The 15,074-nt window shown below is 47.4% G+C and overlaps 1 protein-coding gene across 1 annotated transcript; it reads right to left on the bottom strand.

Annotated features, from left to right (window-relative positions):
- Positions 1 to 5,501: 5,501 nt before the first annotated feature.
- LOC121581025 (homeobox protein unc-4 homolog) lies at positions 5,502 to 11,246 on the bottom strand. Its single transcript, XM_041896341.2, has 3 exons — positions 10,821 to 11,246; positions 9,868 to 10,043; positions 5,502 to 7,038 (listed from the first exon to the last, which is right to left on the bottom strand). The coding sequence occupies exons 1-3, from the start codon at positions 11,080 to 11,082 to the stop codon at positions 6,238 to 6,240; spliced, it is 1,239 nt and encodes a 412-aa protein (XP_041752275.2). The 5' UTR covers positions 11,083 to 11,246; the 3' UTR covers positions 5,502 to 6,237.
- Between the last annotated feature and the right edge of the window lie 3,828 nt (positions 11,247 to 15,074).

The following is a 15,074-nucleotide window of genomic DNA, read 5'->3' on the forward strand; positions in this document are numbered from 1 at the left end:
TGTGTGTGTGTGTCGGGAGAGATCACATGTCGTTATTTGAAGTGGTAGTTGAGTGTAGCTTTTATGATGGGCTGATGTGTGTGTGTCTGATGTACTCGGAGACAGCCCTGACGGAGGAAGAAATCGCTGCGTTTTGAAAACGCTAATGACAAAACCAGCTAATTTAACAACAGCTGAGGAACAGAAGGGAGGAGGGGAGAGGGGAAGGGGAAGGAGGGGGGAGAGAGAGGGAGGGAGAGGAAGAGAGAGGAGGGAAGAGAGAGAGAGTGAGTGTTGCAAATGAGGCTCTTGAAATTATGTTGATAATTAATTGTGCAAATGTGTTTCTATTGAATAAAAATAACAAGTATTGAAGAAGGCAATTAGCATGAATTAGACTATCCTCATCGGAAAATGGTGTAATGGAAAACATGCTCTCTCTCTCTCTCTCTCTCCTCTCTCTCTTTCTCTCCCTCTCCATCTCCCTCTCCCTCTCCCTCTCTCCTTCTCTCTCCTCTCTCTCTTTCTCTCCCTCTCCTATCCCTCTCCCTCTCCCTCTCCCTCTCCCTCTCCCTCTCTCCTTCTCCTCTCCCTCTCCCTCTCCCTCTCCTCTCCCTCTCCCTCTCCCTCTCCCTCCCTCTCCCCTCCCTCTCCCTCTCCCCTCCCTCTCTCTCTCCTTCTCCTCTCCCTCTCTCCTTTTCTCTCCTCTCTTCCTCCTGGGGCCAGGAGATGAGGGATGGTAGCCGGCAGAAGACCTAGCTGCTAAATTAGCTACTTGATCCTGCGCTCATTGCCGCATACACATTCCCCTATTACCGCGGTGTCCCAAGCCGCCCCGCACCACGCCAAGACGCTTAATATTCCAGACATGGAGGGAGGCCTAGCGTCTAGAGCGGCAGATTTATCAAATGGGAAAATGGATGTCTGATGATCAGCTAAATTGAAAATCAGCGCGCGGGTGACAGGCCGACCTGACACCGCCGTAATTAGAAAGAAAAATGATGGCGTCCGGATGCATAATAGAGCAAAAACAATTTACGCTGCTGCCCGCTATGCCGCTCCTCTCTCTCTCTCTCTCTCTCTCTCTCTCTCTCTCTCTCTCTCTCTCTCTCTCTCTCTCTCTCTCTCGCTCTCTCTCTCTCTCTCTCCTTTTGTATCTCTCCCTCTCTCTCTCCATCTCTCTCTCTCTCTCTCTCTCTCTCTCTCTCTCTCTCTCTCTCTCTCTCTCTCTCTCTCTCTCTCTCTCTCTCCTCTTGTATCTCTCCCCCTCTCTCTCCATCTCTCTCTCTCCACCTCTCTCGCTCTCTCTCTCTCTCTCTCTCTCTCTCTCTCCATCTCTCCTTTTGTATCTCTCCCCCTCTCTCTCCATCTCTCTCTCGCTCTCTCTCTCTCTCGCTCTCTCTCTCTCTCTCTCTCTCTCTCTCTCTCTCTCTCTCTCTCTCTCTCTCTCTCTCTCTCTCTCTCTCCTTTTGTATCTCTCCCTCTCTCTCTCTCTCTCCCTCAACACGGCCAATAATGATTGCTCTTTCAAATATACATTTTCTCCTGGTTGAAATTGAATTCATAAAGGATGAATCAAGCCATGGTGGGAGGGAAGGGAGGGCCAGGACAGAAGGAGGCCTGGTTATAGGGCCTACTGGCCATGTCTTTGGAGCCTGTTCTGGTATGGAGGGAGGGGTGGGGAGAGAGAGAGAGAGAGAGAGAGAGAGAGGTATTACCTAAGTAAATCATTAGTTGTACCTTCAGGACATGAATGTGCAGCCAGTGATACTCTTAACATTCTAACTGCAAATAAATTGCACACTCTCTCCCTCTCCAGCCACCCCCCCCCCCCCCCCCACCATCCCCATCCTTGAGACACACACCACCCCCACCTCAACCATTACCCCCACCACAACCACCACCTCCACCCCCACCTTCACCACCACCACCTCCACCCCCACCCCCACCTCCACCCCTACCCCCACCTCCACCACCATCTCCACCACCACCTCCACCCCCACCTCCACCTCCACCTCCACCCCCACCACCACCTCCACCACCCCCACCTCCACCACCACCTCCAGCCCCACCCCCACCACCACCTCCACCTCCACCTCCACCTCCACCACCACCTCCACCACCTCCACCTCCATCCACCACCACCTCCACCTCCATCCACCACCTCCACCACCACCACAACCACCTCCACCACCACCTCCACCACCCCCCACCTCCACCACCACCTCCAGCCCCACCCCCCACCACCACCTCCACCTACCACCTCCACCACCACCTCCACCACCTCCACCTCCATCCACCACCACCTCCACCTCCATCCACCACCTCCACCACCACCACAACCACCTCCACCACCACCTCCACCACCTCCAACACCACCTCCACAACCTCCACCTCCACCACCTCCACACCCCCACCTCCACCACCACCACCACCTCCACCTCCACCTCCACCTCCACCACCACACCACAACCACCACCTCCACAACACCCACCACCACCTCCACCTCCACCACCACCTCCACCACCTCCACCCCCACCCCCACCACCACCACCACCTCCACCCCACCCCCCACCTCCACCCCTACCCCCCACCTCCACCACCATCTTCACCACCACCTCCACCCCCACCTCCACCTCCACCCCCACCACCACCTCCACCACCCCCACCTCCACCACCACCTCCAGCCCCACCCCCACCACCACCTCCACCTCCCACCTCCACCTCCACCACCACCTCCACCACCTCCACCTCCATCCACCACCACCTCCACCTCCATCCACCACCTCCACCACCACCACAACCACCTCCACCACCACCTCCACCACCTCCAACACCACCTCCACAACCTCCACCACCACCTCCCACCCCCACCTCCACCACCACCACCACCTCCACCTCCACCTCCACCACCACAACCACCACCTCCACAACACCCACCACCACCTCCACCTCCACCACCACCTCCACCACCTCCACCCCCACCCCCCACCTCCACCCCCACCTCCACCTCCACCCCCTCCACAACCACCTCCACCCCTCCACCACCACCTCCACCATCACCCCCACCACCTCCACCACCCCAACCACCCCACCACCACCACCATTTTCCCAGACTCTCTAACAGACAGACAGCACCAGACCTATCTGAGAACTTGGGGTGGGGGGGAGAAAGTAGGGGACTAGGGAGGGATTGGGACCGGGGGGGTTGGGATATTTTTAATTAATCGAGGTTCCAGAAACGAACTGATTATATTTTATGAATCATTTTCCAAACAGAATATAAATATACATTTCACAGTGAGCAGGAGGAATGAACGATTAGCGGGATTGTTTCGGGTAGAAAGGGACATTTCCCCAGGCCAGGGTGGAAAATAAGGTCCTAAATAATAACATAATGAGCTTTTATTGATTCCTCTCTCTGAGAATTAGACTGAGGGTGAGGAGGAGGAGCATACTAGTAATGCTTCACAGTCTTCAGCCTCTTTCTCTCTGACTCTCTCACTCTCTGTTTCTCTCTCTTTCTCTCTCCTCTCCCCCTCCTTCTTTCCTCTCACTCTTACTATCTCTCTCCTCCTCTCTCTCTCTCTCTCTCTCTCTCTCTCTCTCTCTCTCTCTCTCTCTCTCTCTCTCTCTCTCTCTCTCTCTCTCTCTCTCTCTCTCTCTCTCTCTCTCTCTCTCTCTCTTTCTCTCCTCCTCTCTCTATCCCGTGTTTGTCCCTCCCCTCCCCCTCCTCTCTCTCTCTCTCTCTCTCTCTCTAATTATTGTTCCTATAAGCCAGGCTTCCTACAGAGCAAATAGCAGAGTCACTGGGCGAAAATTATGTAAATATTATTAAAGCGACTCGGGCGGGAAAATTCATTTGCACCGGCGCGCCGAGGCCCCCTGTCTGTCTGTCCTTGCGGATTCTTTTCAATTTATTTGCAAATAAAGGTGCGAGCCTGATCACGAGGGATGAAGGAAATTTAGCCTGCCAGTAAACAGTGCTTCCTCAGAACACACACACAAGCTCATCTATACACACACCAGCCTGAATTAATGGTTTTAATAATTGGGATTTCACTTCCTGGGGAATTGGTGGCGTTTACACTTGACGAGCTAACAGGATAACACCATATATACCTCCTCCTTCTCTCTTCTAACAGGATAACACCATATATACCTCCTCCTTCTCTCTTCTAACAGGATAACACCATATATACCTCCTCTTTCTCTCTTCTAACAGGATAACACCATATATACCTCCTCCTTCTCTCTTCTAACATGATGACACCATATATACCTCCTCCTTCTCTCTTCTAACAGGATGACACCATATATACCTCCTCCTTCTCTCTTCTAACAGGATGACACCATATATACCTCCTCCTTCTCTCTTCTAACAGGATAACACCATATATACCTCCTCCTTCTCTCTTCTATACCTCCCTCTCTCCCCCCTCTCCCCCTCTATCTCTCCCCCTCCCACCTTCTTCTCTACAAAAGCTTCTACACCTCCCTCCCTCCTCCCTCTCTCATTCTTGTCTCCTACTCCCTGATTTCACATCAGGTTCCAACTTCTGCACATATTTATTTTCTCTCTCTCCTTCTCTCGAGGGACCCGCGAGGCCCCATTAGAACAAATGGTGAGGGAAGGAAGCCCGCGTGGCCCGGCTTTTGTAAAGAGGCGCATGCCGCGGTGCCGCTGCCTGTCCTATTATATGCGCGACACATGATCAATAGTGGGATAACGCCGCGACATCAATATAAGTGACAGAACAATGAGGGATATCATCGGACATCTATCTTAATATAGCCGCCTACAAGAGGCTGGAAGCCCAGCTGGGGAGGCAGGGGGAGGGACGAGGGAGGAAGGGAGGGAGGGAGGGGGGAGAGAGAGACGGGAGGGGATAGCTCACATGAAAATTCCGCCCCACGAATCCCCATCTCCTTCCTCATCTCCTCCCGTCCAATATGCGCAGACACACACATACACACACAACCCCTCTCTCTCTCTTTCTCTGCAGCTGCCAGGGCTATTATTTTCCAATTTCAATTTGACACCCCTGCCTTTCATGCTAATTCTATTATTGTAGGGAGTTTATGTGATTTCATATCACTAGAAATCGCTCATGTATAATAACCCTTTGGGCTAGAAAGAAAAAAACAACTCAACCCGGAAACCTGCGGTAGCCGGTGGGAAAATAATTACTTTCATATCAAAACTCAGCAGGAGGGGCGAGGAGTCGCGGGGACGCGCAGGGTCCTATAGCCCCCGGCCCATAACCTCATTTCAAGCGGGGCCTTTCAAATGAATAAATTTGTTAAAGCAATAAACACAAACAGCCAATCGGACTTTACTAGAGAGAGAAGGGAGATTTATCCGCTATAAAACCCACAACAACAACAACCAACTGCTAGCCTACCACCAACGGTCAGGCCAATATTAGGCCTAGTCTGATATATCCCCAAAATAATAACGGCTAAAACACCGTTCTCCTGTCCCTGGTTCAATGGTCTTCCAAACAACAGTGATTTCATTTAAACAATAACTTTATTTATCAAAATGTTTACATATATAAATATTATTTTATACTTTCTCAAAAGAAATGTACAATGTTTGAGGATTTTTGTTGCTTTTCTGTGTGAATTGTTTTGTCTTTTTGTCCTTTTTCGTTTTACAGATTTAGAAATAAACGTTTATAGAACTTCCTTTTGGAAAGTAGTAGGCCTACAGCCCCATCTGAATCTATCAGAGAATCTGTTAAAAAATATAACAATGGAGTTGTTCAGTCTGATATGTTTAAAAGGTGTCTTGTAGCTTTGGGAATGTTTAGATCTAGTCTGTGGCTGAGCAGGGTTGGTTGGCATATTTGAGTCTGTCTCTGTTTATATAATGCTCCAGCCCAGTGTTAGTCCATATCCACGTCTTCTCCATCTGTCCCGGGCTCCTCGTGCTCCACGTGACTCTCTGGCTTGGCGCCAGAACACTCCAAGGGCTCCAGTGACGAGTCCTCTCTCGTGCCCTCCCCAGTGGGCTCACTCTGGCAGCCGTTAACGTCCGTTATACGCGACAAACCCGTTTGGTCATCACCCCCACGGCTACCGTCACTACCCGTGCTGGACTGAGTTGAACTGGTTCTCGTTAAAGTCGTTTGAACTGAAACAGAGCTCTGGGGTGGAGGGGAAACGGAATCTCGACCATTATTGTTGTAACTTCCCTGCTGTGCTTCCCTCGCGCTCCTGTCCGCACAGTTACTGACATGATTGTGGTGGTTGTTAAGGTGTTTGTTTAGGCCCAGAATGAGTCAGATGATGAGAGTTAGGCCCGCTGTTGTTGTTGTCCTGGCACAGCCCGGTTCTCAGGGCCGTCTGTGGGACAATGAAGCCCAGTGGCTGATGGGTAATGGGGTACAACAGGAAGTGACCCTTCCCTATCAGCGGCCTCTGATTGGACAGCGAGCTGAAGTCCAGCTGTGGTTTCCGGCGAGGTGTGGCGTCAGAGAGAAGGCTCTCCACGCTGAACGGGTTGAGTTTCTGGAGGCCTGAGGCCCTGGAGCCGCCAAGCCCAGGACCATGAGTGCTGCCCGGGGACACCTGCTCCTGGACCCCGGGTCCCGGTCCTATCCCCCCTGTGGTTCTTTGGTTGTTGTGGTGGTGGTCGTGGTGCTGGTTCTGGAGGAGACCTAACCGGGGACGGGTTTGGCTTTGATCACAGCTGGCTGGTTCCGTTTGGTGGTGGTGGTGTCTTCCTCCCGGTTCAGAATGAAGGCTCCCGTTACAGTTGGATGAAGGCTGCTGCTCATTGTCGGTGATCTGTGACACACCGCTGTCGCTGTCTGACCCGCCGGGTGTGTGGAAGAGGTCACCGGAGAGTAACTTGTTTTGAGACTTCAGCAGTTTACGCTCCTGTTTACGTTTCTTTTTCTCTGCGCGCTCCAGCTCCCGCCGCGCGATCTCCTCCGCGTCCATGGGTTCGCCGCTGCACGTGGTCGGGTGGGAGTTGTGCGCTGGCCGCCCCGGGCCTTTCTTAGTGTTCTCTTTTTTCCTCCATTTAGCGCGCCGATTTTGGAACCAAACCTACACACACACACACACACAGGGAGCCAAGAATGGGGAAATTGGTTTAGTTAATTTTCTATGCATCTTGTTAGGGTGAATCTCTCTCTCTCTCTCTCTCTCTCTCTCTCTCTCTCTCTCTCTCTCTCTCTCTCTCTCTCTCTCTCTCTCCTTCTCTCTCCAAAGTCATGTAAAACGAGGCCAACGATTGAATAGTGAAACGAATTATGGCTTAACTTACCACATAAAAGCTGGAATAAAATATTTTTTATAATAAAATGTATTAATTTTATTCGATAAAATTATGAATAAACGGATAATAATAATAACAATCAATATCGTGGTCTTGGTATATTTTGATAGAAAGCTGTTATTTTAGCTATGAATACCTAAATAAATGTATTGGTTGATATTTAATTTTATGCTAGCTAAATGACAGGCCAGGCCAGAGGTGCAGTTTGTAGTATTTATAAATCCAGCCGGATCATAACTAATTAACAGACTGATCCATGTTGAGAAATACTGAGACCCCAAAGAAAACAAACATAAGTTAAAGGCCATCTCCAACCCCCCTCTCTCTCTCTCTCTCTCTCTCATCCCCTTCTCTCTCGCTTGTCTTCTCTCCCTCTCTCTCTCTCTCTCTCTCTCTCTCTCACCTAATTACGATTTAAACGCAGCTGAAGCCCTAACACAAACATACAAGGCAGCCAATATGACCAATAACAGACGTCAGTCACCAAATAGGCCCAGTCTATATTACACCCTGACACACACACAATGACGCACACATCACAACTTCTCCTCCGATGCACAGATGCGCCTTTCTAATTGTCAATCGAGAGTCAGTTTGATAGCTAATTCTACCAATTACGTTTAATTCTACCGTAGATAATTCGGCCTATCCCTCTCAATTCATCCTGTCTCAGTCTCCCTCGCTCTCCCTCCCTTCACCCCGCTCCGAGCAGCTTTCCACCGCAGTGTGCCAGGGGGACTCCCCGCCTGTGAGCCCACACCGTCCGGCTTCACAGCACACACAGCCCGCATGTTCGGCGCTGATAACGCAGGGAGTTAGCATTGAGATTGAGAAGTGGGCCGCGTGTTTGTCACATAATGGTGCGTCGACGGCAACAACATGACAATAGCCGTGTTTCTTATGAATTGGTAATGTTGGGGTATATCTCCGCGTGCACGAACCTGCTGCGGATAAAGAAGCACTAAGCAGCTTGGAGGAATAATAATCTGTGGTTTAAAGGAGGCGAAATCCCCAAACAAGATACACACATACATACACACACACACACACACACACACAAACACACACCAGAGCCAAGCTCGTTTAGTTTTACAAGGAAACACAACGACTAAACCAAAGCCCAAAACACCAAGCCAACAGCATTCCTGTCTGTCTACATTTCGATTCAGTTATACCTAAATTAGTAAACATAAAATAAGCACACCACCATTAAGCACACAAACAAATCTGAGCCTGGTGGAAAAATGAAAATGATGTCGTTGAAAATAGTGTTTGCTTTTGCATTGATATTGTGGAGGTGTCGTTTGTAAATAGGCCTAGAAAGTGTTGTTAAATAGAAAGTGAGTGCATTTTGTGCAGCCTATAGATTTAGCCTATAGGAATTAAGCAGTACGTTATCATTGGCCTACAGCCATATCAATAAAGCCAGCTCATTATGGTATTAAAGATCGGCTTCTCCTTATATCCGACGAGCAAATTTGACTAAAATTCCACACAGCCGGAGAGGTTAAAGGTTGTGCTTTTACAACACTTCCGCAAACAGAGTCCTCCTGGTAATCCAATAATGAAACAGCATGCTGTACAAATTATGAGTTTTGTGGAGTAATTATTCAACAATATGTTCTGCTTCTCTTTTGTCCGTTTAAAAAAAAAACGGGTTACTATTTTGTTGTTGGAATATTTGTAGTTGGTTAAGGCTGTTTTATAGATGATTTATTAATGAACATTTGGTAAAAAATGAATTATTGGAATACTGTATTAGGTAAAACATCAAACTTGATAATAATAAGAGAAAACATTAACTACAAAACAATACTACTACTAATACTACTACTACTACTACTACTAATAATGATAATAATAATAATATTTATAATAATGTAGGCCTATTTAATCTTCTAATTATCTTTAACAGCATAATAGAAAATATAAATTGTCTTAATTTCAATACCAAAATAGAAATTGTCTTAATTTCAATACCAAAATAGAAATTGTCTTAATTTCAATACCAAAATAGAAATGGACATGAATTAATCGCTGACAAATTTAGCCTCTACAAATTCAAAGGAACGAAAGAATAATATTTTTTACCAATTCACAATTTATCTTAACAAATAATCTTATAAAATGCAAAAACAACCATAATATATGAGATGTTATTATCATATATATATATGTGTTACGGTTGAGAGATCAAACCGACAGGAGTGTTTTGGTTCATTCAGTAAATAGACCTGTGTTTTTATGACCGCATAAATCAATACTGTATGTTAATGCATAATTCAATAGGTATCTTATTGATGGGCCAATAATTGACAAATAGCTGTCTCAGTAATATCTCACTATGGGGATTATTGAATAAACTAAACACACACAGCTATAGAGGCCTGATTATTACACACTTCAAACCAAACTGAGATATTACTCCAATAATCCAATAAATATTTTTTGTTCTCCTGCATGAAATACACATTAGAAGAATATTCCTCAAGAATGTAGTATTTATTTTCAACAACAAAACATGTCACTGATAAGAAAGAGCAAATAGAAATGTATTTTAATTAAATGTGTTTATATTTTTGGGTTTGTTTGTTTACCTGGACCCGGGACTCTACGAGGTCGAGCCGTAGCGCGAGCGCCTCCCGCATGAAGATGTCCGGGTAGTGGCTCTCGTTAAAAGCTTTCTCCAGCTCCTCCAACTGCCAACCGGTGAAATTGGTCCGCGTGCGTCTCCGTTTGCAACCGGGACTATCCTTATCTGGGTCCCCCGAATCTATACAGCCACGGTCAGAGAGAGAGAGGTGGTAGTGTCAACTAACGACATGTGTGGGCTCGGTAAACAAGTCAACGACAACGACAACAACAACAACAACCATCTCTCAGCTACATCAGGCCATCGTGAGCTAAACGGTTCAGTAAATTGCTTGTTACACATAGCATCGATTAGAGTTGTGAGAAATGCTGAATGTGTGTTTTGTTCTGTTTTCTCCTGCTTGGGTTGCTGAAATATTACAGGACACTACAGTGAGTGGGCTATAGCCTTTTCGATTTCCATTTGAGGGAGACTAGTTGGAGTGGTGAGTTATTTGGCAGTTCCGAAAATAAGAAATGCATTTCTTTGATATAACTTTATTATTTCTGAAAAACACTAGCCATTTTTTAAGTGTTAATTCATCAGTTAAAACAGCACAGCACAATGGAGTGTGTTTTGTTAGGATATTAGCACTAGCTGAACGTTACTGTTTTCTCATTCAATACCTAGTTGTAATTATTACAGAATTAATCAAAAATCGATAATAACATTTGAGTTGAACATTACATTTCAGAGTTTATAAAATAGACCTGCTATTTTGAAAAACAAGAGTTGATTTTAAAAGCCCAACTAAAGAACGGTTCTACGCAAAGCTTTACCATTAACAAGATGACATATTTCCATGGAGGCTATACTAAAACGACTCTACCGTCTATAATATCAAACCAATATTCCCAGACGTGTATCACTCCTTTCTCTCTCTTTCCATTCCTTCCTCCGTCCATCCCTCCAACCTACCTGAGAGTTTGTACTGATTATCTCCGTTAATCCCGCAGCCAGAGGAGAGTAGAGGACCGGAGCCGTGTACCACCGAAGCCGAGCACGACCCGTTCAGTAATCCGTCTATGGAGAAGGGTACGGCGGCCGCGGACTGCAGCTGGTGGCCGGCGAGCTCGTAGACGTGGTGGTGCCCCATGTGGTAGGGGAAGCCAACACCGACCATTCCGCCCAGAGAGCCTCCGAACTGGGCGTGGGGGTGCTCGAGTATCCGGCTGTCCATGCTACTGGGCCGGACCGTGGAGGGGCCGAAGTGAGGCGTCTGACGGAGGGAGTGTGGGTGAACATGCAGAGCGAGGGGAAGGAGAGGGGGAGGAAGCGAGAGAGAGAGGAGGAGGGAGAACAGAGCGAGACAGACAGACACCGACGGAGTGCAGCTGTACTATAAAACAGGGGCGGTCATAGACAGTGAGTTTTTACCCCCCCCCCCCCCTCCTGTCTTCTTTTCCTCTCCTGCCCCCCTAATTAGGCCTCGCGCGGCTCGGGGAGTTTTGGACCAATAAGAAACGCTAATGGTTCGGGAACGTCACAGGCGTGGTTATGGTTAGCGTGTGAGAGGGAGAGATGGAGAAAAAACGTTTTTCCATATCGATTGCTAATTACACCTGACATCCGCCTTCACAAACAATATAAACCCTGTCACAACATGGGCAGAGGGGAGGCTGGGGGGAGGTGGGAGAGTAGGCTATAGCCAGCTGATTGAAAGGCTATCCATTCTAAAACAGACCGAACATTATGGTTTTATTTTTCTACATCTCACACACATCTCATGTGTTCTTCAACAAAAACATCTAAAACAAGAATGGTCGCCAGCATCGTGGTGGTGGTGGTGTGATTTTGTGAAAGCGAATCTAAGGAAACGCGTTTAGTCTCTCTTTCTCTCTCTCCCTCCTTCACTCTCTCCTCCGCCTGTCTTTCTCTCTCTCCCTCCTTCCCTCTGTCTCTCCCAGTGAAAGTAATGTTTTCCGATTACATCCTTGCTGAGCACCAAGGAGCTTCATCATCCGCCCTTTCCCGGGCTGTCACGTTGCGTTGAAAACTACAACTCTCTCTCTCTCTCTCTCTCTCTCTCTCTCTCTCTCTCTCTCTCTCTCTCTCTCTCTCTCTCTCTCTCTCTCTGTATATATATATATATATATCCCCGTCTCCCCCTACACCTCGCCACTTAACACACACGAGCACGCTCACGCACACACGGGCGGACGGACCAACACACACATGCACACGCACACACACACTTTTTTTAAAGGTGATTTGTTGGTTGGTGTACCGTAACTTCCGCGTCATTATGTTGATTTTTCACCCGGACACTGTGGCGTGCAGCAGGACAAGCTATAACAGAATCAGAGGTCATTGAGTAGCTAGGAGCCAGCTGGAGGATAGAAGGTAGAAGCGGGGAATTCAAAATACTCACTGAAAAATGACACTGATTTTCCATAGGCTACAATCTTTGGATTGCCAGTATGATAATTCGTTCAGTTGTTAATGTTGTAGAATAAAAGAACACGGAGAGAATTCAGTTTTTATGCACGATAGATTCTCTTCCATCACCCGTTTAATAAATTAATGAAATCTGATATCTGCTCGGTAAAGTAAGATATATTTGTCCATAAATATTTACATTAGATTTTACAGATAGATATAATATAATATAGATTAGAATATAAAGCCAATGTCATTAATGGTTTACTCATAAAGGCTTTTGGCAACATTACCTTGTTATAGTGTGTGTCCTAAACATTTAGTTAGAAAGCATTACATGATGTTGATAAGAGACTGGCATGAAGACATATTAGGAAATTAGCCATGTCCAGGTGTATTTACACAATGTAGCCTAATGGAGAAAGAGAGAGAGAGAGAGGGAGAGAGAGAGAGACACAGAGAGAGAGAGAGAGAGAGAGAGAGAGAGAGAGAGAGAGAGAGAGAGAGAGAGAGAGAGAGAGAGAGAGAGAGAGAGAGAGAGCAGAGAGAGAGAGAGAGAGAGAGAGAGAGAGAGAGAGAGAGAGAGAGAGAGAGAGAGAGAGAGAGAGAGAGAGAGAGAGAGAGAGAGAGAGAGAGAGAGAGAGAGAGAGAGAGAGAGAGAGAGAGAGAGAGAGAGAGAGAGAGAGAGAGAGAGAAAGAGAGAGAGAGAGAGAGAGAGAGAGAGAGAGAGAGAGAGAGAGAGAGAGAGAGAGAGAGAGAGAGAGAGAGAGAGAGAGAGAGAGAGAGAGAGAGAGAGAGAGAGAGAGAGAGAGAGAGAGAGAGAGAGAGAGAGAGAGAGAGAGAGAGAGAGAGAGAGAGAGAGAGAGAGAGAGAGAGAGAGAGAGAGAGAGAGAGAGAGAGAGAGAGAGAGAGAGAGAGACAGAGAGAGAGAGAGAGAGAGAGAGAGAGAGAGAGAGAGAGAGAGAGAGAGAGAGAGAGAGAGAGAGAGAGAGAGAGAGAGAGAGACAGAGAGAGAGAGAGAGAGACAGGGGGAGAGAGAGAGAGAAAGAAAGATTGAGAGAGATAGAGGGAGAGAGAGAGAGAGAGAGGGGGGGAGAGATAGAGGGAGAAAGAGAGAGAGCGAGAGAGAAAAAGGAGAGAGAGGGAGAGATTATACACATAATGGTAAACGTGTGGAAGGGGGCCAGATTTGGCCCGAGGCGATAACCGCTTCATTTTGTGTTAAATTTCTTGACAGAAAGCCACCCGTGCTCCTGAATACAGAATGGTAATCAGAGACAAACGCATAAGTGCCCCCTCCCTCCCTCCCTCCCTCCCTCTCTCTCTCTCTCTCTCTCTCTCTCTCTCTCTCTCTCTCTCTCTCTCTCTCCTTCTCTCTCCCTCCCTCCCTTTCTCTCTCTCTTGCTATCATAGGTGGAATTGCCACTGGGGATGGGGGGGACATGTCCCGCCCAATATTCAGAACAGGTTGATTGGCCCCCCCCCAATAATTTATTTGAAAACAACATTAGTCTGGGGCCGCCAGATGTATTTGGCAAAATCATAAGTAATGGCAAAATGTGTAGACTTGCAGGAAATTAGCTTTAACCGTCGTCTTCAGGCAGGAAAAACAGTCCAACTCCTTCTCTTTCTCAATTTTCGAACAGAAATGGGGTGTGCCTTTGGGGGTTAATCAATGTGTCATCCTGGTCATGCGCGCCACAACCGACATAGCTAGTTCGTTAGCTAAGCTAGCCACTGTAGCTAACCAGTAACTCCTCCAGTATGTGCCGACTTCATTTCACAGAAATTGTTTTTGGATGAAGCTGTAGAGATCATTAAGAAAAGGCACTTCTGTCAAAATCTGTGGTAATGCAGGAAGTTAGCTTATCATATACCCCTCCATATACCCCTCCATATACCCCCCCATATACCCTTCCATATACCCCTCCATATACCCCTCCATATATCCCTCCATATATCCCTCCATATACCCCTCCATATACCCCTCCATATATCCCTCCATATACCCCTCCATATATCCCCTCCATATATCCCTCCATATACCCCTCCATATATCCCTCCATATATCCCTCCATATACCCCTCCATATACCCCTCCATATACCCCTCCATATACCCCTCCATATATCCCTCCATATATCCCCCCATATACCCCCCCATATACCCCTCCATATACCCCTCCATATATCCCCCCATATACCCCTCCATATACCCTTCCATATATCCCTCCATATACCCCTCCATATACCCTTCCATATATCCCTCCATATACCCCTCCATATACCCCTCCATATACCCCTCCATATATCCCTCCATATACCCCTCCATATATCCCTCCATATACCCCTCCATATACCCCTCCATATATCCCTCCATATACCCCTCCATATATCCCTCCATATATCCCTCCATATATCCCTCCATATACCCCTCCATATATCCCTCCATATACCCCTCCATATATCCCTCCATATATCCCTCCATATACCCCTCCATATATCCCTCCATATACCCCTCCATATATCCCTCCATATACCCCTCCATATATCCCTCCATATACCCCTCCATATACCCCTCCATATACCCCTCCATATATCCCTCCATATACCCCTCCATATACCCCTCCATATACCCCTCCATATACCCTCCATATATCCCTCCATATACCCCTCCATATACCCCTCCATATATCCCTCCATATATCCCTCCATATACCCCTCCATATACCCCTCCATATATCCCTCCATATACCCCTCCATATATCCCCTCCATATACCCCTCCATATACCCC

This window comes from Coregonus clupeaformis, unplaced genomic scaffold (assembly GCF_020615455.1).
Source record: "Coregonus clupeaformis isolate EN_2021a unplaced genomic scaffold, ASM2061545v1 scaf1054, whole genome shotgun sequence".
NCBI classification, from domain to species: Eukaryota; Metazoa; Chordata; class Actinopteri; order Salmoniformes; family Salmonidae; genus Coregonus; species Coregonus clupeaformis.